This window comes from Telopea speciosissima, chromosome 5 (genome assembly GCF_018873765.1).
Source record: "Telopea speciosissima isolate NSW1024214 ecotype Mountain lineage chromosome 5, Tspe_v1, whole genome shotgun sequence".
NCBI lineage: Eukaryota > Viridiplantae > Streptophyta > Magnoliopsida > Proteales > Proteaceae > Telopea > Telopea speciosissima.
The window spans coordinates 29,246,588-29,270,193 of NC_057920.1; the positions used below are offsets into that span (position 1 = coordinate 29,246,588).

Below are 23,606 nucleotides of genomic sequence, written 5' to 3' on the forward strand. Positions count from 1 at the left end.
GATCCATTCGTCTAAATAGTTGCATCAACTCCGCAAGATCATAATTATGAACCTTTTGGTTGTCGGCCATATCAGTGAGACTCAATTTAATGTTGGCCACGATTGGCTTTGATACCAAATAATGTAGAAATAAGGCACTGTTAACCTATCCTACAGTCAAGATCAATAGGCTGTCCAACAGTAACTTTCAGCGGGAGCAACAGGTTTTCAAATGCTTCTCAAGAATAGGTTGAATCACAAAAAATAAAACAGAAAATAGAGAAGGGAAGAAGGGATATGGATGGGTCTCTCACCCACGGCCTCTCACCGTTTTTTGGTCTCTCACCATACTCTCTCACAGAACAACTGTCTCTCACAGCAACATGGCTATAAAAACAACTCTTTTTTCTTTTCATTCAAATCGTGTGTGAGGACGAGCAGGCAAGGTTTTAAATATCTTTATGTATCCGCCGACACTAATTGATACGTATCTTAATTTTAGGATAACGATACGATACCTGAAAAAAATATCAACTGTATAGGGTTGATAAGTGACCTGATATGGTTGATACTTATCGATACACTAGATACATTTCTTATAAACTATATAACTCAACCAATAACTCAAAACACTTTACCAGGAGCACCTGTAACGCATTGTAATCAAATTTTATTTTTTTTTGGCCAAAATCAACTTGATCCCTAATTTTTACTGACAAGGACAACTCTAATCGTGTTGATTTCATCATCATTTGTTAATTCAACAACCTGCAATCAAGGATCGAAACCAGATTTGCGCAAAAACAGTTTCTATCCAAACTTGGAATTTTTTTTTCTCAAATATTGATGTTTATGTCATTTATTTTTGCAATAGGTTAGTGAAAAGCAACCTGAATGATTGCATCAAACTATAGGTTTTTGCATCAAACTATAGTTTTTTTCAATGAGGTGTGTACCTAAACCCTAAATCTTCCCCCAAACAGAAAATGATATTTTTTTAGTACAAGAAACTTCATCCTTTATACATAATCAATTGACTGCACTTTTCTTGTCATATTTTGTTCTCCTCTTTATACATGATATATTTCACATAAAGGTTCCGTGCATGGCTATGCATGTTGCACGACTGTGCCTGTAACCATAGTTGTCATGGCGTCGCCATAGCCGCCATGGCGTCATATCGCTGGAGAAGTGGGCATGTCGACCACCAATATGGATGATGTAAGAATATCGACCGATATGGCCTCCATGTCGTTGCCATGGTGCCGCCATGGACGCCATACCACGACATATGGCCATATCGGACGCCATGGTTGTTTCAAATTATAAAACTTAATTTTTTAACAATAATTTTTTTTTAACCATTTTTTATTTTAATGCTTTTTCCTAAACATAAAAAAAATTAAAAAAACAGAAAACACTAATACACTATTGACTACTACACAATCACATATTCACATCAGCAATTTTTTTTTTAATTTAGATGGGTTGTTTATTAGCTTTATTCACTCAATATAAATTATGTTCTTGTAATTGTTTTTTTGTTTTGTTACTTTTGTAGTCACTTTCATATGAATCATATCTCAACTCTCGTGACTTTTCAACATTATTATCAGCAAGACTATTGCTATCAATTATTTGATAATCCATGATTTCATATACACTAATGGATATTACACTTTCATGAATTAAACCATAGTACATTAGTAGTACACTTTCATGTTAATTTTTTATGTTATAGGGTATATATTATAGCATACTAAATGACATTAAAAATAGAAAATAAAAAATAAAACATGGTCAATATGATCGCCATGGCAACGCCATGGCGGGCGACATGTCGATATATTGACATGACACCCCTCCACCGACTTGGATCGACGTGACGACGTGACAACTATGCCTGTAACCGTTGGATGGGGATGAGGGGTCGTGTACCGTGCACGATTATGCCCATCAAATTGTTGAAAGCACAATCATGCACCATGCACAGCTGTGTACAAACCCTCTCCCCTTATTTATAGTGTTTTATGCTTCAAAATTATATTTTGCACGTATTCTAAACATTTAAGTGTATCTTTACTATATCTTGCGTCTCCCCGATACGATATGTCTCTTTTGATCGTGCACCATGCACGGTCGTGTACAAAACCTCTCCCCTTGCTTATTGATAGTGTTTTATGCTTCAAAACTATATTTCGCATGTATTCTAAACATTTCTATGTGTATCTTTAATGTATCTTGCGTCTCTCTGATATGATACGTCTCTTTTGTTGTTGTTGTTTGTTCCCCAAGCAATTACATAAGGATTCATCTGTTTATAACCTAGCAGGACACAAATAGAACCTGTGACGGACATCATTTGCTTCTCAATATAACTTGTTTTAGCTTCAACAGAGGGGTAAATAACGTAATTCCGCACATAATAGTGTGAACAAGTTTAAATGAACGAAATTCATTACTTTTTCGTCTTTGGTTTCCCATCCTCCTCCCTCTCTCTCCGCTCTCCCTCTGCCCCCCTCCCCCATCACTACACCCTCTGGAACTCTCCCTTCCCCAACCCAACCTTGCAATTCCCCCCCCCCCCTTTCCCAGCTCCTGCACCCACGTTGAAGTGGAGTTACCTCGGCCTTTATTGGAATACCTTCAATGCGACTGCTCTGGTGTATACGTAACTGCACTATCCCCTCCTCCGTCGCAAAGCTCACGCACCCTCTCCCCAGCCAATGTTGCTGCTGGCCCAGCCGCATTCGGATGTAGGAGAGAAGTCATCACCAATCCAATCACCAGACCAGACAAAGCTTGAGAAGATTCGTCCCTCTACTCATTCATTCCTTTGATTGATAACCGTAGCCACCCACGTGCACTCCAAGTCTTCCACTTCTCCTCCTTCATTTGTTGCAATAAGACTTGTTCCAATTCCTTCAACACACCCCTCCTTCTCCAATAGTACATGATTGTCTATGTTTTGTTTCGCACACAATTTCAAAAAATAATGGGTTTCGATGTCTTCTCCTACCTTTCGAACTCTGCAACTCAATGGAGTTCCAGAAACTGCTGAGCCTATGTTGACACATGGAATGAAAGCATTTCTTTGTGTTTCCTACCTATTTATGAATAAGGCAAAGCTTTAGTAACGACTTTTAGGTTTGTAGTCAAGCAATTTCTATCATCCGCTCTTAGATTGGTGATGAAATGAAATGTTCCCATTGTAGGCAAAGAGCATTCCCCATGAATAGAGTTGCAAAAAAGAACCAACACGAAACAATTTCATAAATTCATTCCAGGAAACAAACAAAGCCAAAAGTATTTTACTCCATTCAAAGTCAAATTGTTAGTGCTAACTTCAAGAGAAATACTAACCGAAAATCTCGCAAGCTTGCCGAACTTGATGATGCGGCCATTGGAGGGAGAGAGAGAGAGAGAGGAAGCTCGTGCAATTCATCCTAGTAATCTGAGAGAGGAAACTCATTTGAAAGAAATGAGGATTCATGAATCCCTCTCAGCAACTCAACCCTCTCCACTGCAAGGCACTGTTAACACCTTAAAATCAGAGGATTCCAAGAACCCAGAGAACAATAATTGGCGGGAGTGGTTTCTGGGTTTGAAGGGGCAAATGGTTTTGTTCTGTTTCCATCTTTGCTGCCCTACTCATTTGCTGTGTTATAATACACATTTGGGATGTTAGATGCCTTTTTTGGAAAATATTTCTTTCACGATTTTATAAGCAAGAGACCACGTGGGCAGCAACCTCTTCATAGTGCAAGACTACCATTGACACCGCAAGTCCATCATGGACTCCCCCACCCTTCTTGAGCTCCGCTGCTTCATGAATTCTTAAATAAGGTGTGGTGGTGACAGGGCAGGGGAATGGGGCGTTGAGTGCAACATGTGGCAGAGGAGGGGAGGGAGAGGGAGAAGGGGATGGGGGAACCGGTGCCAGAGAGGGAGGAGGAGAAGGAAAAGATGTGGACGGATGACACTCGGAGGGCGGAGTTGTAGGGGTAGGCATCCGCGAGTAATTTCCTCTCCTAACTATTACCACAAAAATACCCTTACTGTATCTGAGTTTTTACTTTTTTTTTTGGCATACAATACAAGTGAAATGACTTAATTAACCCTCAACCTATCAAAAGTAATAGCTGTTTGACTTTGGACAAAAAGAGAGGTTACAACCTCAGTTGTAACCACCGTGGTTACAAGCAGATTTTCCCATTACATAAAATAGAAAGTCTACCTTCTAAAAACGGAAAATAAAAACTAGTAAGGCTTTATAGAATCCAGCCTTCTAAACAAACATGGATACTAAAAAAGAAAGAAAGAAAGAAACTACTAGATAGTTGTAGCCTTAATAACTAAGAAACTATTACAAAAACAGAAACTAAACGAACAGAAGTTTCTAATAGAATATTCCACCAACATCCAGCATATAATCTTCACACCAGCTATCCATATAGGGCTCACACCACTATTCACATGAACAATACCTCGGTCCTCGGGTACTATTCACATGAACAGTAACTTTTTTCTGAATTCTGTTTTGATCCAGTTTTCTTCATGCTTTGATCTGCATCAGTTTCGACCCAGGCAGAAACCGAATTAATTCGGGAGTCAACAAAATCTGATATACTTTTTGCCGGGGTCAAACAACCATGTTTTGAGCTAAAACTTGGTAGAGACTCTTAGTAAACATCCCTAAATACAGTGGAACCCTTAGATTGTTGAAAAACACACTCAGATTGGTACTTTGGTTTCGTAACCTAGGTTGGCAGTGTAAGCCTTACCTTGCTTATATATTTCTCAAAGATAGCCTATGTTACACTTTATTTAATACTATAACATACTAAATATGAAGAAACCAATTAAAAATATGCAATTGCAAGTAATAGATGGAGAAAATTACTTAAAATTATTAAAATTCAGAATATTACATCAAAGCTGCAAATGTACAGTCAGACACTGACTTCACAATTCACATGAAAGCCCAAAGGTGCAAATGAGCAAAAGTCCCGTACCATTCCTCGTAGTCTCCTACTCAATGTCAATACCAGAAAGAGGTCCGGGCAGGCTCAAAAGATGAGGAAGACTGCTGTGAACCGTTCCTCCAACTCGATCACAAAAGATGGAAAAGGAATGGCAAAAATCCAATAAATTTGATTTTTTTTTTACCTTCATAGTAGGTTTCGCACGAAACCTGCAAAATGGGGTCTGAAGTCGATCAAAACAGTGAATATTTTGATCAACTTTAAGACTTTATAATACATGGTTGTACCATTTCGGCAAAACGAAACAGCAAAACCAAGATGACACGAGATTTCAACTGAAACTTTAATGCTTCGGTTGAAATTATGTATACCTGCAAGTTCGCACTCTATTTCATGCCAGTACCGGTCGCAACCAAACTATAATCAGTCGGTTTCGACAGTAACGTGCAACTTCACCAATCATGCATGAGATCATGTCCCATTGATGCAAATAAGTCACTTAGAGGGCTTATTTTATTGGAAATAAACCTTCGGTTGGGTTATGTATGTGTTGGGCCTTTGATCCTATGGGTTTATTTTGTAATTCGCCAATTTAATAAGCCTAAAATATGGGTAGAAAGTAGGAAAACGGAATTTATATCATTAGTATAGTTAGAATCCTATTTTGAGTCTATTTTCTTTATTATTTCACTTTCCTAGTCAATTTAGGACACCTTATTAGTTAAGGGTTGAGTTAGGCCTTTCTTTTTTAGTGTCTAAGTCTATTTTTGAGTCTTATATATAAATTTGTAAGGGAAGCCAGCATTGTGCACGAATGAATAATAGAAAAGTTTGTTTATGCAATGTTGAAATCCTAAGTCCATTCCCCCATCCCCTTCCATCGGTTCTTGATTCCAAACCCTAATTTTGTTCAAATCGATCTCAAGAGTGCTACAAGCTGCTGGGATTTCTTTCAACTGATTGTCACATCGATTTCTTGAAGATTACCACATCAAGATCATTGCTGCTTCAACAGATTAAAAATTTGTGGGTTTTTATTTTGTTGAAGTTTCAAGCATTAGTATGAAGGGAATCACAATTGGATCTTCTCATATCCTAATTGAGATTCCCCCACTAATTGACTCCCTTTTCTGTTATGTTTTATATTTAAGATCAGTCTAATTCCTAGTTAATTTATTTCTGTGGATCCTAATACAATTAGGAGTCCCTCTTTGTAATCCATCATATAAATAAAGGTATTGAGGGGGGACTGGAGGTTATGACTTTCATCTTTCTCAGTCCTTGTTCCTCTTCTCCATCTCTACTTCATTTCTTCTATTCTCCTCTCTTGGTTTTGCTATTTTAGGGTTTTGATCTGCTACATGGTATCAGAGTACACAACAAGCAACATCCCAGTGATTATTCTTTGGTTTGTGCATAAACTTACTAATAACTCGAACAGCAAAGGATATATTTGGTTGAGCAACAGTAAGATAAATGAGTTTGCCAACCAAATCTCCTATACCGATGTACATCTGTAAAATCCTCACTCTCAATGGATTCAAGTTTTTTATGGTGTTCCATAGGAGTATTTGCTGGTTTGAAGGCAAGCATTATAATTTCGAAGAGGAGATCAAGAACATATTTTCACTGTGATAAGCTAATACCTTTTCCGCTTCGCAAAACCTCAATACCAAGAAAATACTTGAGAACACCCAAGTCTTTAATCTGAAAGTGTGGATGATGATAGAAGTTAACTTGAGCAATGCCAGAAGTATCATTACCAGATATAATAATGTCATCCACATAAACTACCATCACAATAACCTTTGAATTCTGGTGACGAACAAAAACGTAATGGCTAGAGTAACAATGTTAACACTGTGAGAACCCAAACTTAATAACAATGGAGCTGTACTTAGCAAACCAAACTCTTGAAGATTGTTTTAGCCCGTAGACCTTATGAATTGTGCATATTTTGGTAGAATCCTCCCCCTGAGCAACAAACTCCGAAGCTTGCTCCATATAAACCTCCTCCTGAAGATCACCATAAAGAAAGGCATTTTTATATCCATTTGATACAAGGGCCAATCGAAGTTGACAGCCAGAGAAATAAGAATCCGAACAGAATTCAAACGGGCAACCGGGGAGAAGGTTTCAAAATAATCCACAACATAAGTCCGAGTATATCCCTTAGCAACCAATCTGGCCTTAAGCCGCTCAACAGAGCCATCAGGATTGTATTTGATAGTGTAAACCTAGCGACACTTAATAAGATCCTTCCCAGGTGGTAATGAAACCAGAGTCCAAGTGTGTCGAGATAACAAAGCATCCATTTCTGTGTCCATTGCTGCCTTCCAGTGATGTAGGACAAAACATGAAGATAAAATGGCCAAAACACTTTTCACGTGAACGGTGTCATAGCCCCTTATTTTGCCTTGGTGGAATATTATTAGAAGATCCCTGTGGGACCCAAGACCAAATCATGTGAAGACTTTTTAGAAGGGCCAATTTTTTCTAATTTTAGATTTAGAAAGTAGGCTTAAGTTTCTATTTTTATTTAGACTTAGTTTCTATTTTATAATTTCTAATTTTGTTCCTTGCATGTTGGCTGAACTATAAAGCCTAGTTCTATTTTCATCAGATTTCTATTTTTAGTAGATTCTATTATTCTTGAGGAGCAAGTCTTTCCCTCTATTAATTGTAAGGCTGTTGTAGCCACTCCCACAACTTCATGAGTTGAATGAAAAGTTTGCTTTGAATGCAAAGATTCTCTTGTCCCTTATGAGTGACAAGAAGGGCCATTAGGAACCTGGCTGAGAAAGCCTAATCCCATTATCCCCCTACCTCCTATTTTCTTATCTTCTCTATTTTCTCTACCCTTACAATCGATCATTGTGCTGCTGCTGTTCTCTGCTGCTCAATACAATTGCTGTGAAGACTCCTTGAAGGCCTGAATCAATCTCCAATCACCTCAAGGACTGCTGCTGCGACATACAACCCAGAGGAGGCCTGGACAACCTTGCGGCCCTGCTGTTCTGCTCTATTTCTCCAGCAAACTTCAAGTCTCAATTTCTCTGCAACCTGAACTCAGTTTCAGCAGAGGTTTGGAGGGTTGAATCACACAACCAAGGGCTCCACTCGATCCATTGTTTGAAGACCCAGTTTCCACTGGTTTGCAAGATCTGCTACAACCTTCTAATTTTGACTCCATCTCATAGCTCAGTTGTTAGCCGTTAAAATAGGCTAAGATTTGGAGCACAGATCCTCCACAACTCCTCCTTTACTCGATTCCAATCTGGTGATGCCCTGCTGGCTCATTTGGTTTTATTTCTCTAAGTTACTAATTCTGATTTTATTGACATTTTAATGTTCTGCTGCAACCTATCATCGATCCTACTATAGAGTGGTTCTTAGCTAAACCCTTTCTACATTATCCAGCCAAGGTGAGGTAATACCTCACCGTGGGTCTTAGGAACAAAGTTAGCAGATAAAGCAAAAGCAAGTGGGTATAGTGGGATGGTAGGTAAGAAATTGGGACATAGTTTTCAACAAGATAAACAACGTGGGATTGAAGTGACTATTGAGTACAAGAGCAAGTACCTTTCCAGACAGTGACTGGTAAATCGAGGGAGACCTCAACATCTGAATCAGATTTAGCGTCAGGAGGAGCGGCGTCTGCTGTAGTGGATGGCAACTCTGAAATAGTGAGAGCAGTGGGTGGCGAACTAGGTCAAGGGTGGCCGGCTCAGAAAAAAACTACATAGTCATTTTCTGATGCTGACTAGGCTGGTGCTGATAGGGATAGGCGCTCTACAACTGGTTATTGCACCTTTGTGAGAGATAACTTAGTCACCTAGAAGAGCAAGAAACAAACTACTATTGCTGGTCTAGTGTTGAAGCTGAGTATCGGGCCATGGCACATACTACTGCTGAGTTGATGTGGGTAAAGTCTTTGCTGCAGGTGTTGGGCTTTCCTGTCACTCAGCCCATGCAAATGTTTCATGACAATCAAGCCGTATTTATACTGCCAGTAATCCAGTGTTTCATGAAAGGACAAAACACATTGAAGTTGATTGCCACTTTTTTTTAGATGCGGTTTTGAAGAAGTTGATTTCTACACCATTAGTTTCCACTATCAATCAACTAGGTGATATGTTTACCAAGCCACTATTTGGACCTGATTTTCGGAGAAGTTGTTCCAAGCTGGGTCTTGGTGATTTGTACGCTCCAACTTGAGGAGTGTTAAAGTATCAAGCATTACTGTGAAGGGAATCTCGATTAGGATCTTCTCATATCCTTATCGAGATTTCCCCACTAATTGACTCCTTTTTCTATTATGTTTTATAGTTAGGATTAGTCTAATTCCTAGTTTGTTTGCGTTTGTGGATCCTAATACAATTAGGAATCCCACTTTGTAATCCATCATATAAATAAAGGTAGTGAGGGGGGACTAGAGGTTATGACTATCGTCTCTCTCAGTCCCTGTTCCTCTTCTCCATCTCTTCTCCATCTCTTCTTCATCTCTTTTATTCTTCTCTCTCGGTTTTGCTATTTTAAGGTTTTGATCTACTACATATCTGTTACTTCAACCAAGGAAATTGGTCCCTCATTGGAGTTCCCATGTCTCTTGGTTCCCTCATATGATTTCTTGTTTATTGGAGGGTTTTTTATTTGATCCTGCCTGGGATTAGACCTATTCTGGTTTTAGTCCTACATTACCCATACATGCATATAAAAGGATGAGGGCATACAATACATGGGTATACATGGGTATGCATGGGACCATATCCCAATCTGAACAAGAATACTACGATGTCCCGATCTGAAGAAGGGTTCTTCACCTTAACCTGACACCTTGTCATCGTCATCGTCACCACTGCTCGCAGCATGAGGGCACACGATACATGGTTACATATGGGATCATGTCCTGGTCAGAGCAAGAACATGATACAATGTCCTGATCTGAAGAAGGGTTTTTCACCTGCCACCTCGCCATCGTCGCGCGACCACCACAGCAAGTTAGTCTTCTTCTTCTTCGATGGCTTTGGTTGTGGTCAGCGACCGCTGCTGCTGCTACTACTCCAGTGCAGTGGTTGTGGCCACTGCTGCTCCCGACGGCATCCTCTTCCTCCTTTGATTTGGTTACAGTATACGTTCTCGTATCGAAAGTATCATGCTGTATCAACCCACATCGGGTCATATCAACCAGATATGGTCAGCACAATACGATAAATATACTCTCTTTTTTTTTTTTTGCATTTTGTATTGGTACTGTATTGTATTGAGCCTTACCATTATCGGTCCGATATGATACTTTAAACCTTGCATAGGACAGTTTTTTCAATCTGTTAAGAGTCTATAGATTAGGTGTCATCAGTATTATAGTATTTTATTTAAGTTTTTCATTAGTGGGGCACATTGGTATGCCGTGTAAAGCGAGTTAATTTAAATATTGGATCCTTAGTAGTCAAGGCGTCGCGTAGGCGTTGCTTCGGTGACCACCTTGACATCCAGTATCTCCTTGGTCGCCTTGCGTCTAGGCCCCTTCCAATGCCTTGGTTCACCTAGACACCGTGACAACCATGATTAGATCTTAGCTAGTGTGGGGATCTTGTGGGGGGCCATACCTTAGCCGCTGTGACAACTATGATTAGATCTTACCTAATGCGGGGATCTTGTGGGGGGCCATACCTCAGCTGTTAGTGATGTCATGAGTGGTAGAGTCCTAGTAGATTAAGTTTCTGTTTTGAGGTTCATAGTATTTTCTCAGTTAGTTTCCTTATTTTAGGAAGTTAGATATCAGGATGATTCTATTTTTATAATTTTTGGACTCTCTCCCTCCCTCCCTTACTAACGAGTCTTAGTAATGTGAGTGCCGGCTCAGCCATTGCTTCTTTGGTCATAGATCAGCTAGCGCTCAGTACTTTCTTCTTCACGGAAGGACTCCAATCCACTGATTGAAATCATTCTACTTTTCCACTTCCCGGCCCCCCTTCTTCATCCATTCCTAAATGGATTAATGAAGAGAGCGTGGGTCAAGGCGCTCAGGTGCACATACAGTTTTATAGACTACACCAATACAGAGGATTCGAAGAGGAGAGCCCAGGCCAAGGAGCTCTCTCGAATAGGGAAGCTCGAAAGCCTAACGCGAGGCTTGCTTGCTTCGCTCACCTCAAAAATGTCAAACTCTTCAGCTCAAAGAGCTCGAACTAAGAGCCAAACAAGGTATTCTTGCGAAAGAGCAGATTCTAAGAAAGGAAGTAGTAAATATCTAGCTGAGGTGAGGGATAAAACCTTTATCGATTGTGCAGGAAAACCCAGGTCTTCTCACTGTTGCTCAAACTCAAGCCCGAAGGGGAATTTTGTATGCCTATTTGAGATAGTTCGAACTTTACACCTCCACTTGACAAGAATTATTGGCCTGACAATGTCTACGAGTTAGCTATTAAATTGATTTTCCTCGATAGGAGCACCATGTTGGGGCAGCTATAGGGCCCCTTCTAACGCTCCATTGTACAGGAAGCTGTATCGAAAGTGCAGATGAGAGCCCGTCGACCAAGGAGGCATTCTGGTAGGAAGGACAACCACTACATAAGCCGCCATCAGTCCAGGAGAGAAGCAAGCTACCTTTCTTTGATCCACCTTCCCGGGCAGGGAAGAGAACGAAATTAGGCCGCAGATGGTGGTCATGGTAGGTTCAAGGCTCTCTCTACCTAAACCTGGGCCTGTGTTGCAGCCAATCAAATCTTTGATTCCTAATCATGGATTAGGTTTGGCTGTCTAACAAAACAATTAAAGGGGGCAAAGAAAATTGATATTATGATGATTACAATAGGGTAACAAATATTTTAATAGAAGATATGGCAGATAGAGTGGAGCAGCAGAATATGACTCATGTAGCAAACCAAGTAGATGAAACAAAAAAGATTCCATAACTTTCCTCCCAACTTTTTTTTCCTATTTAGAGTCAATAGTAACTATTAGTAACCAGGTTAAGCCCATGGGACATTCAATCACTCATTGACACAAAGGAGGTAGAAGCAATCAACAAGATTTTGAGGGAGAGAACTAAAAAAAAAATTAGAAACTGTAATTCAAAGGTGCACAAGTCAAATTTTCTATAGAAATAAGACGTACCTGAACCATCTCAGGAGGCCCCTCATCCTTTGAGAGCACCCATTTAGTGAGATAAATAGCAAAAAGGAAGCTGATGATGCAGATAGAAAAGACAAACACAATGATTGGAGAAGTACATGCTCCTATATAGAAGATAGCTCCAAAGCAGAGGAGCAAAAGTATAATAAGTACACGAACATTTAGTCCCATGAGAATCCGGAGAATCTGCATGAAGCAAACAGTTAGCAATCATAAATGATTATAGTCAACACACAAACCCACCCACCAGATCAAAATTTTCATGATTTGATTTCCACATGCAGCTGGCTACTAATTGTTATCCATTTGGAGCTCTAGTTTGTGGAAGCAGCAACAATTCATCTTCAATGTCATGAGATTATTCAATGTTCTTCTAATTATCCATGCAGCCCTGAGATTTTCTTGGTTAAATGGTCTGAGGCATTTTGTCTGCTATCCACAGTATAGCATACAAATATATTTCTTCCTGAAGCTCGATGGATCATGGTTGTTAGCATGACATACAGACAGACATTTTGTCTTTGATCCTCCGCTCATTCCATTTTATTTTTTTTTTCCTTTTCCTTTTTCTTTACTATTTTTCCCAAATTCAGGAATTTCAATGAAATTCAAGTTCTTGGTTAATTAACTCCCTCTCATCATGTGCATCCCATTTCAAGTGATAGTATCCATAATAGAACAGGGGTTTTCTCTGTCATCACTCTATTACTTAAGTTCATTATTCTAATGGTCTAGAGCCATGGGCTGCAGAACTAGAAGAGGAGAGAAAAGGGAGTCAAGCATTGCCATACAAGAATAAGCACTCACTAATTAATAGTAAACATGTGTTTTGGCAGAAAATTTAAGCAATTAGCATAAAGTAAAAATAGCCAAAAAGATACAAAGCATAACTTGGACAACAACCTGACATTCCTCAGGTTATCAAATTCATGCTAAGGTTATGCAACATATTTCACTAAACTCTTAAAACAAATACTTTCTTTCAACAATTGTCATTGAATTAGCTGTGTACTTTATCATTTATATTGAGAGAATTCTAGCCCCCACCAAGACATGCATTGGGATAAGAGTAAGACCATTGCCTGAAAGTAGATGAAAAGGTAAAAATAATTATTAAATAAACATCAAGCTAGTATTTGACATGTAGGCAACAAATGTATGAGATAAATAGCATCTATGAAAGACATACAACTATAAATTTTGTTTTTAAAATGGAGGAAAAAAGAAGAAACAAGAAAAGAGAGAGAGAGAAAATTACCAATGGGGTATAAGGTTTACTACGCATTGTTGGGAAAGTCCTGGGCCTATCCTGATAAGGACCCAAATTCCCATCCTCCACGTCTTCATCCATCATAACTGCATGGGACGAATTAACCCTCCGGGCTACAGGAAAAGGGTTGTACTCACTACCCTGGGGCAAGTCGCCCCCTGAACCTGGTCGCTGAATTTTGAATAATCCTATGGCAAGCAATTTAGTGCAGAATCTAACCCCATGTGAATAAGGGTTTCATGAATAACTGTAAATGTGCATCAAATGGTTTCAGCTTTACGTCGCTTCACACTCAACAAAAAGCAGCTTTCCTGAAAGAACATACAATGATAAACAATTGAATTTCCATAACCACAAATTCTTTCCCACATGAAATACAAGCTATAAATTCTGACAAAAAGAAAAATGAAATGAAACCCCCCACATTCCCAGATTTTTGGTTTTGTCATTTTTTTATAATCTATGCACAAAGTTGTTTTCTCAGGGTTGCAGTGCATCACGTCACATCAACCAAGCTACATATTCAAATCCAAAGTAACCTACACATAGAAGCTTCAGTTGTCTTCCTCAGCCACAAAGATGACTTTTGAGCCCAACTCCATGCTATATAGTTCAAAATGACAACAGAAATAAAATGAAATACAATAACTATCTCTTCAGATACAGAACAAAACGAACTACATAAAAATGATGGAAAAACAACTCAAGATTTAGCTTTAGTCTCAATGTGGATAAATACCCACATTCATGACTAAATTTTCCACCAAGACAAGGCTCTCCTTCCTCCTTACAACACAACAAAAATTATAATCTCGAACTGATATGGACACATAATCCAAGTAGAATATATCCATATTGACATGCATGCATAAAGTGTTCCAAAAAATGAAAAATAAAACGTCCTTGAAGCAACATTTCACTCGTACATTGACAGCATTGGGTTCTGAACTGCCGATAGAATAAACCATAAACCTATAACTAACCAGAAACAACAAAAAGACCATAAACTAAGGAGACACATCTCACTGCCGATAGAATAAACCATAAACCTATAACTAACCAGAAACAACAAAAAGACCATAAGCTAAGGAGACACATCTCATTTCATTCTGGATGAGTTTAAATAAAATTAAAATTTAGATTAACACATAGGTTCACAAGTAGAACGATCCACACAATGTCCCAAAACACGTAAAGCCATGAAATTAACAAAATTTAAAAATTAAAAGAAAATCTTCGGGATCGACAGAAAAACTCTAGATTTTCTTAACCAGAAATGCACACAATCTAAAACAATCAAGACCAAAATAGCTCACATTCATAAAAATCGATAATTAGAACACATAATTCCCTTCTGCAGTTAGACGAAGCACATGAATATCCTTCCTCCTCCATCGACATCCACAAAATCAGATCTCACCACGATGACGATGAGAAAGAGAGAGTTCAGAAAACTGAACTTAAAACTGTCGTATCTGAGAAATAAATTAAGAAGATTCCACAATTGACTTAGACTTCTTACCATTCAATGTCAGCGCAGGGCTCCTGTAACCTCCATTAACGGAAGCTTCGTAGGGTTTCAAGGCTCTCTGTAAATCACAGAGACTGAGAGCGGAAGGGCAGAAATTTTATTTTTCTAAAGATCTCGACCGAATCAGGGAATCTCAACTGATAAATGCGTTCCTTAATCGGGTTAACGATAGCGAGGAAATAATAATGAGTCTAACATACGCGGTACGTGTAATACACACTCAGAACGATCAGAAAAACGTAAGTGTTACGCAACTTAATATACGAATACGATGAGAGCCAAGCTTAAAGCCCAAAGGGGTTATGGGTTAATGGTTAGACACTTTTGCCCTCGGCAGTGGAAATTTGGTGGACCCCGGTCCGCTAATTTGTTCGGTTTTTGTTAGGTGATTCTGGCTTGCGCTATTATGCGCCGATGTGTTAACTATGGAAGTTTTCACCACCCAAGGACGAGGAGATGGCTCACTCAACTCGTGCAGTCATTTCAAGAGCTTCCGTTATTGACGGGAGCCGTGCAAAGGTAAGATGCAAATCCATCGTTTTGAATGTGTTTAATCCAACGTCAGTGGAACTGTGAACACAAGGTGGGGTCACTTTACCTATGGTGGTTTAAGGTTGAGCCCACTGCAAAGTGAAATCTCTGCCGTTCATTTTTTTACATATATTGCACCAGTACCGCCCGTGGTTTTTTTGTTTGGATAATGTGGATTAAGCAAAAGATTAAGGGTTTTGGCTATTATAACCATTATTGGTAACACTTTTCACGATACTGATTTTGTCCTCCTTCGTACATATAGGTAGTTTTTTTGTACTAATAGAATAGAAATGATTTTTTTTTTTTTTTTTTTTTTTAAGTGAGGGAGAGAGGGTGGGAGGGGGGTAATGACTAATGAGAAGCATGAGGAGCTAGGGCTTTCCAATCTAAAAGCCGAGAGAGGATAGTGGCCAATTTGTCTTGCATGTCATAGACACGGCCTTCTGGGCTAGAATGTGGCATAATATTTGCATCTCTAGAAATACAAGCAAAGTTACATAGTTTGAACTAAGAGGCAAGGCACTGAATATCCTAACCGATATTTATAGCCGCAAGCGGGGAGGATTATCCTAGCATGTGATTGCATTGATGGGGTTAGTGTTATCTGACTCCACCACAATCTGTAGGAAGCCAGATCCAAGAGTAACAATTAACCCAGTGCATATTTTCAAGGACTTTACCAAGAAGGATCTCAGTGAAGGAGCAAGGTCACGACATCACTAAAATGGGTTGGCCCAAATAATTTTGTACAACCACGTCCAGGCCTCCTTTCGTTGAATCCATTGGAAGAGTGGAGTCACAATTCATTTTGAATAGGCAGTCCATGTTTGTAACGTTGCTGGAGTGGGATTTGGTGTTGGTTGGGGCTTGAATCGACCTTTGCTAATGGACTAGAACTCATCATAAACTTGTTGGGCATTAGTAAATACATCCTTTGGAGTCCTGGTGTGATGATAGAAGACCAGGTCATTCCTCACAATCCATAAATGAAAGAGCAAAGGGATTTGGAGGATGAGCAATCCATCAGACCAGGTCATTCCTCACAATCCATCAGACCAGGTCTTTGGAGACACTAAGCCTTTGCTCTTTCATGTGTTGGTACACATGAAAGAGCAAAGGCTTAGTGTCTCTCTCCCCCTTTCTTTGTTTAGGAAGTGAATTATATCCCAATTCTCCAGCTACTGAGATAACTTTGGTTGATCGGTATTAGGAACTGCAAAGGAGAGGTTGTTGTTGAACCAGGTTGCTCAAGCAAAGGGACAAGTGAGCATGATATGGTATGTCATCTCAATCTCGCACCTGCATCTCTTGCAACTAGGATCAATTGGAACACTACAATGTAACAGTCCTTCGCCAGACGATAATCCCTAGGCACAACATTTGCACCAAAATGACTTAATTTTAGGAATAGTTTTGCAAGCACAAATCTTCTTCCACACAGAGGGAGGTAATGATTCCCACATGTGCCGCTTGGATGAAGATGCACAAAGGGAAGTTTGATGGTCCCTTTGGTTAGAAATGATGTGGCAAGCCAACTTTATGGAGAACTTTTTATTACATGCTCCAGCCCACACCTAATGATCGGCCCTTGGATAGAGGATGAGTTTGATGTTAAGAATGGCTTGTTAATCCGAAGGCAGAAAATATATGTCTAATAGACCCTCCTTTCAAACCCATAAGGTCACTGTAGACACCTCATTTTGTCTTTTCCCCCGAAGATTTCCTGTAACAATGATGAACACCCTCTAAGGCATAGAGTCGTATCTGTGGACGTAATGTCAGTGTGCACTGCCCGGATCCATTTACCGATTGTCAATTTTCCCTTACCGGAGCCCAAACCAGAGCCTCCAAGCCCTCCAAGAATCCCTTGATAGACTAGCCCTAACCCAGACCCCTTGGAACAAGCCTAAACATAGAACTTGGCCCAAGTAGCCCATTCCATTCTTCTCAACATTGAAACCTAGATCGACACTCAAAGACTTCGAGTCAACATTGACCCTACCTTCCATCGACTGAGCTATCCCTTTTGACTATCGAACAGAACATTCCTACTGTCTAACTTACCTCGACATTTAGAAAATAAATACCGACAGCCGAGCCATTTTCCTCGATGTTGAGTGTTGTTCATCGACAACTACTCGATGTCGACCTCACCCCTCCTTGATGTCGACTCGATCCCAGTTCACTGTTGAAACTGTGCAAATCTGAGAAGTCAAAACTTGTCATGTTTAGCCCCGATTTCGATTTTTTTTACAACTAAGCCTATTTTTAGCATTTTGGATGCGTATTTTGGCTTCCTCAAGCCCCAAAAAACATTTAAGGCAACTAAACACATGCTCTCACCCCATTGGCCATAAACCTTGATCAAACACCCATCGTCGATGCAAAGACAGCCCCTTTCGATGATCTAGATCGAACTTAGCATCCTTACATGAATTTGGGAGTGCACACAGCTCTCGACATCTATAAGTACACCCCTCTCACGTTGAGGAGGGTTACACACACAAGTTTTCCATTGGCCTCCAGTTTAGTTCCTTATGGTTTGGTGCTTGCTTGCCCCAATTCCACTCCCCATTCAAGTGCCTTGAGTCACTAGCCTTTGGCCCTTACTTGGCCTCTGTCCCCTTGAGTGTCACAATCTATTTGAAGCTTTGAGATCAAAGTCTTAAGACATCACTCCGGTGATTTCGGCTTGATAATGAAGTGCCGCATACGAAAAGACAAGAGAAGCCACTACAAGCCGCGATGCTTTCTCAACGTACAAACCCCCTGAGTTACAAAAGGGAAACCTCCACACCTCCAGTTTGATTGTCCTCAATCTAGGTAGGTTCTTCTTCACTCTTAAGTTTTGTTTAATCTACGTGGTTTTTCATTTTCTACTTCATCTCCAGAGGAAAGTGATTCCCATCTCTCTAGATGGTGATCATACACACTCCTTGTCTTTCTCCTTTCTTTCATGTTGTATCTCACCTTCATGCATGCCTCTCTTATGATGCCCATCCCTGTAGTCTAAGACTCCCCCATGCTAGCATTTATATTATTGATATTCACATGCCATGAATATGATTTCATGTATTAATATTAATTTATATGCTTCTCCTTGCACACATATCAAATTACCATTTTTTTTTCATACATTCGTTATTTTACTATGTTTAGTTTAGTGTCGATGATGCTTAGGTTGTCTAGGTTTTGAGTCTTTTCTTTACTTTCATGTATACTAATCCCTACCATGCAACCAAGCGTCCAAGTATGTTTCATTACCTTTCCTTGTATCTTATTCACTTTTCTTGCACTTTACATCCCCTCAAAAAGTATATTATAATCCAACCCTGCCTAGTAATAGAAAGACCAGCAAGTTTGGGCAGACTGAGGTGCCTTATATCTTTCCTGAACCGTAACTTAACCCGTACCCAGACCAATGGACTATTTGTCCCCAAAAAGGTATTGCATGAGAGTCATTACAGTATAATTTTTGGGTCCTAGATCCTCCTCTAAGTGGCGACTCCCTACATATGCTCCACCTCTCTCTTTTCCCCAAAGAGGGGATGGGGTGGAGGATACGTTCCGTCATGTCATTGCCCTCACAATCACAATCTTACATATACAAGTAATAAATAAATCCTAGTTTCACATGCAACACAACGGAAGCATTAGATATTAGATAATAGTTCAAGTCAAATATATACATTAGTGGTAGTTAACTACAAATTGTAAAACAAAAATCTTGTTTATGTTGTCCATATATAGTTTTTCTGGTCGGCAGACTAGTTAAGGGTTTGGTGGTCGACAATGATCTGGACCTTTCATATGTAATCAAACAATCTTAATCGTTCATTACAATACCTTCTCTATATGTAGATCATCTACGAAATACGTAATACGAAACATTTTGCTTCATTGGCTTTAAGCAATACTTCGTCCCCGACTCTTTCCTATTTCAAACCTAGACTTCTTCCCAACTGCCATGATGTTTGTTTTCTACATTTGTGTTACTCCCTGCTTTGGAGGCATGTGTCTGTTGGCAGCCGACAGCCGATAACCAGAGATCGGTCAGGCTTTCGTTTAAAGGTAAATCGAACATTACACACTCTCTCTCTCTCTCTCTCATTTTTAGGTAGTTAGACTAGTTATGCATTCATCGATCTTTCGTTTTGGTTTTATTTTCAGTAGTTTGACCAGTATTGATTAGATAATTTGAGTTGTTAGATAGGGAACTCTATGTTAGAGGAATCGCTGGTAAGGGTTTTAGGAGATTCTTCAATGTATTACTCTATTTCGACGGTTTGATCCGAATTATACAATGATGGGTTCCTTGGGTTCACCAAAGAAGAAGATAGGTTAATGAACTCCAAGGGCAGATTCAGCGATAGAAATTTATTAAGCATTTTTAGATTCAAAACCTTAATTGAAGTGAGATTGGCATCAACAAATCTTGTTTGTTCACTGAATTTCATACCCCCATACTACATACCCTCTTTGTTCTAAGCAAATTACAATCCCAAATACACTTTTCTCCTGCACCTCCACTCCCCTGTGTGGAACCCCAAGAACTTCTAGGGAAGCTTGGGATTTGCAACTGTGTTTGTGAAGTTCTTAGTTGGATTGTTGAGGGTAAAAGTCTATGCAAGAATAATAAGGACATGATTAGTCTATTTTTTAGCTCCTGACCAAGCTATAGTAGTTATATATGAATGGAAACCTTATATGCCCTCTAATGATTCAGATAACAGTTTTATCAAGTTCTGTAATTGTTCATTCAATTGAAGATCATTTGGATAATGGGAAAAAATTACAGAAAAGAATTGATGCCATCTCTAATTGTGTATATGTTTTACTTTGATAAGATTTGCTTATTTATGATGACCTCTAACTTAAAATGTATATCTTTCCATGCAGTATACGCTTAGTGATATGCCAAGTCAGTTGGGAAAACATTGATAGTAATGATGAGAATGGTTTAGAAGACAACTGATCAAGTAGGAGAAACATTAGTATTAACTTATGAGAATTCCCACTTGATAGAGTTCTTCATCCTAAGTTGGATAATCAACATCAATAAAAGTAGAAAAAAATAAAATCAGTGGTTGACTGGCAAGCATGGTTTAATGGTTGGATGGAGAACAATGGAGTAGTAGGAAAAGGTGATTAAACATGGACATTGGTAGATTTGTTTCTGAAGTACGATCAAGTATTTTTGTGTTGTATATACTAAATTCATGGACATTAGACTTTAACCATGGATTATTTGTCTACTTGACTTTTGAGGAGTTGACAGTGGACAAGCCCTGGCGCAACGATTAAGTTGTGCTATTGCACCCTGTTGGTTGTATGTTCAAAACTTGGAAACAAACTTTGTTAAATCCGTGCCCAAAACCCGGTTTAAAGCCCGGTTCAATGTCCGGTCTAATTCGAACTTTATGTGTAGAATTGGCGGCAGGGTACGCTAGGGACTTTTGGGTGATGATACTCAAACCATCACACAAGATTGTTGACTGTGACACAGGAAAAGTCGTCGACGATAGGATTCATCGACAGAGATAGGGGGAAGTTTGTCAATGAAGGAGTATTCTTGGCATTCCCTCCTTTTGGGGACCTGTAAGGCCTACACCGATATTATCCTATACCGCTTTATGATGACTGGGGGTAAGCCACCATTCACATATTTCATACTTGAGTATGATTAATAACCTATAATTATTAAATTGATCTTGGGACTTTAGAACCTTTTCCTTAGAACTAGAACCTGGGCTATGGGCTTAAGGGGGTTAAAAAGGCCCAATGACTTAAACTAAGACCTAAGGTTAGTGTCTAGCCAAACAAGCCCTAGCTAATTGGACCCTTAGGATTTAGAACCCATCCAAACATGCCCTAGTCCTATGGTGAAGTAAATAAGAACTAAATCACTATTCACTCCTCATTTCCAAAAGCCCTTAAATCGATTTGAGAAGACGAAACGAGAAGTGAAGAAGAAGGAAGGAAGGAGAAGATGGGGATTAGGGGAGGAGGAGCTCAAGCCTTCCTCATCTTTACTTGGTGAGCACATCCTGTTTCAAACTCCATCTCCCTCTCTCTACTAATTTCATTGGAACTAGGTTCAGAAATGTCCTACCATTAATGGAGCTTCACCTACCCAAGTGAAGGATCAATTAATAGAAGGTATAAATTTCATCAATAGAAGATTAAACTCCTCTATGACACCATTATTTCACTTCCATTCAAAGGCCTAGGTCATCCATATAAGGGGATAAGAAATAAATAAATATAGGGTTTATCTTAAGGTTTGGGGTATAAGCCTTTCATGGTTGTTTATTGAACTAAGTTCACGCACTATGTTGAGTCCTTTTTTCCCCCAATAGACATCCCTATGTACTCCCTCTTCCCATGGTTAGATGTTTAAATCCACAAAACCTTGGGGTTTATTCAACCAAGTGTTTGAAACCCTTTGAACCCCAGATGGAGGTGTTCCTCATGGCTAGGAGGTCTCATGAAGCCATCAGGTATGACTCATTTAAGCTAAGGACCAACGGTTTCAAAACCAAAAGGGGATTATAACTCAGCAGCAGACCAATCGATACCATCGGGCACACCGACAAATGGAACCCAAAAATACATCTACCAATATTAGAAGACACAAGCAGGTGCACACCGGCACCTACAGTGTGATACCCATCCACCGGTCTGGATGAAAGCCATATGCCGATGTCCTCGGGGAGACGCATGCAAGTGCACATCACCTGCAGTGTGAGACCCATCCACCGGTCTGGATGAAAGCCATATGCCGGTGTCCTCGGGAAGACACATGCAGGTGCACACTGATACCTACGACATGGTTTTCATGTGCCGATCTGGGTGACTTCTATATGCCAGTGTCCTGTTTTATGCCTATGAACCTTTAATGGTTCCCTCCCTCTTTGGGGACCTATGTATCAATTATTTATGTGTTTTTGGTGTGTACCTAGGGCACCCAAGCATGGGGGTCGTAACAAATTTTGAGCACCGGATTACTTCACATAATCAAACCGGAACTCAAGGTGAGGAAATCGAACACCCAACCTATCTTGGAATGTTATACTTTGTTGTGTGATTGCCATATATGTAATTGTTTGTTTAATGGTTGAGATTGTATGGTTAATAATGCCTATTTTGTTAGGAATAATTTGATAGAAATTCTTTCATGTTGAATGTCGATGCTATAATGTATTTTACTTTCAAATTACTATTGTGATGAGATTGTAAATGAGAACATGATTGTGTGATGAGAATGAGAATGTGAATGTGATCGAATGATGAGATAGGCATGTGTGATGCGAATAGTTATGGCTGCATGTGTTGAGATTGAATATGGTTATGTTTATGTTGGAATATGGAAATGATTGATGTTTATGTGACATGTGAGAGTGATGAGATCCAAGTGTCGTAAATGTGCGCCGGACTTGGGATCGATAATTTAACTAATCGTATGCGCACGTGTAAGCCAGAGGGGGCAAGAGGATAGCAAGCCCAGCGAAGGGACTATGGGCTCGACCTCTGGCCTATGCATGTACATACCCTATTATTCATTAGATGTTGTTGGTTAGGTTGACATCGTACTCAGTGCTATGACCCTTGCCAACAGGGTTTACGTGTTGGATAATCCCCCACGGGGAAACCAATGATTCCGATATAGGACTGGAACCGTGGCAGTGAGATTAACTCGGGGGTTTGTTGGGTAAACTAGTGATTCTGATTGAGGTACTGGGATTGATGAGTCCGATGAAGGACCGGGACCGGCAGACTCCCTGCGCAACTCAGGTTTAACATCACCATATAGGCCATCCAGGTGTGAGTGATGGAGGGTCGGGGATGCTACCTAGGGTGTTGCAGTAGCACTATACCTGACTTAGAATTAGATGATAGGTGGAAAAATAATCAATGTACTCATGCATCATGATAATTGTCATCTATACATGTTGTAATCATTTGCATGATTCGATTTGCTCATTGGGCTCAGTGAAGCTCATTCCTCTGGAAACCTCTTTTAGATGTTGATGCAGATATAGTGGAGCCGGATGGCTCATAGTAGGTGGCCCTTGAGGGTGGTAGTGGTGATGACTGGTGGATCCCTGAGGAAGGGGAGCATGGACCAGACTACAACCGTGAGATGTGCTACCAGGGAGAGTAGCGTTGT

General features: G+C 39.8%; 1 protein-coding gene across 1 annotated transcript in view; it reads right to left on the bottom strand.

The window, feature by feature from the left end:
- Window positions 1–15,040, bottom strand: part of LOC122661378 (pyrophosphate-energized membrane proton pump 2) — a 40,211-nt gene extending 25,171 nt beyond the window's left edge. The window contains exons 1-3 of the mRNA XM_043856757.1: window positions 14,894–15,040; window positions 13,360–13,682; window positions 12,084–12,287 (exon numbers count right to left, since the gene is read on the bottom strand). Coding sequence (XP_043712692.1) covers window positions 12,084–12,287; window positions 13,360–13,455 — 300 coding nt within the window. The 5' untranslated portion in view covers window positions 13,456–13,682; window positions 14,894–15,040. The remainder of the gene's footprint in view (window positions 1–12,083; window positions 12,288–13,359; window positions 13,683–14,893) is intronic.
- Between the last annotated feature and the right edge of the window lie 8,566 nt (window positions 15,041–23,606).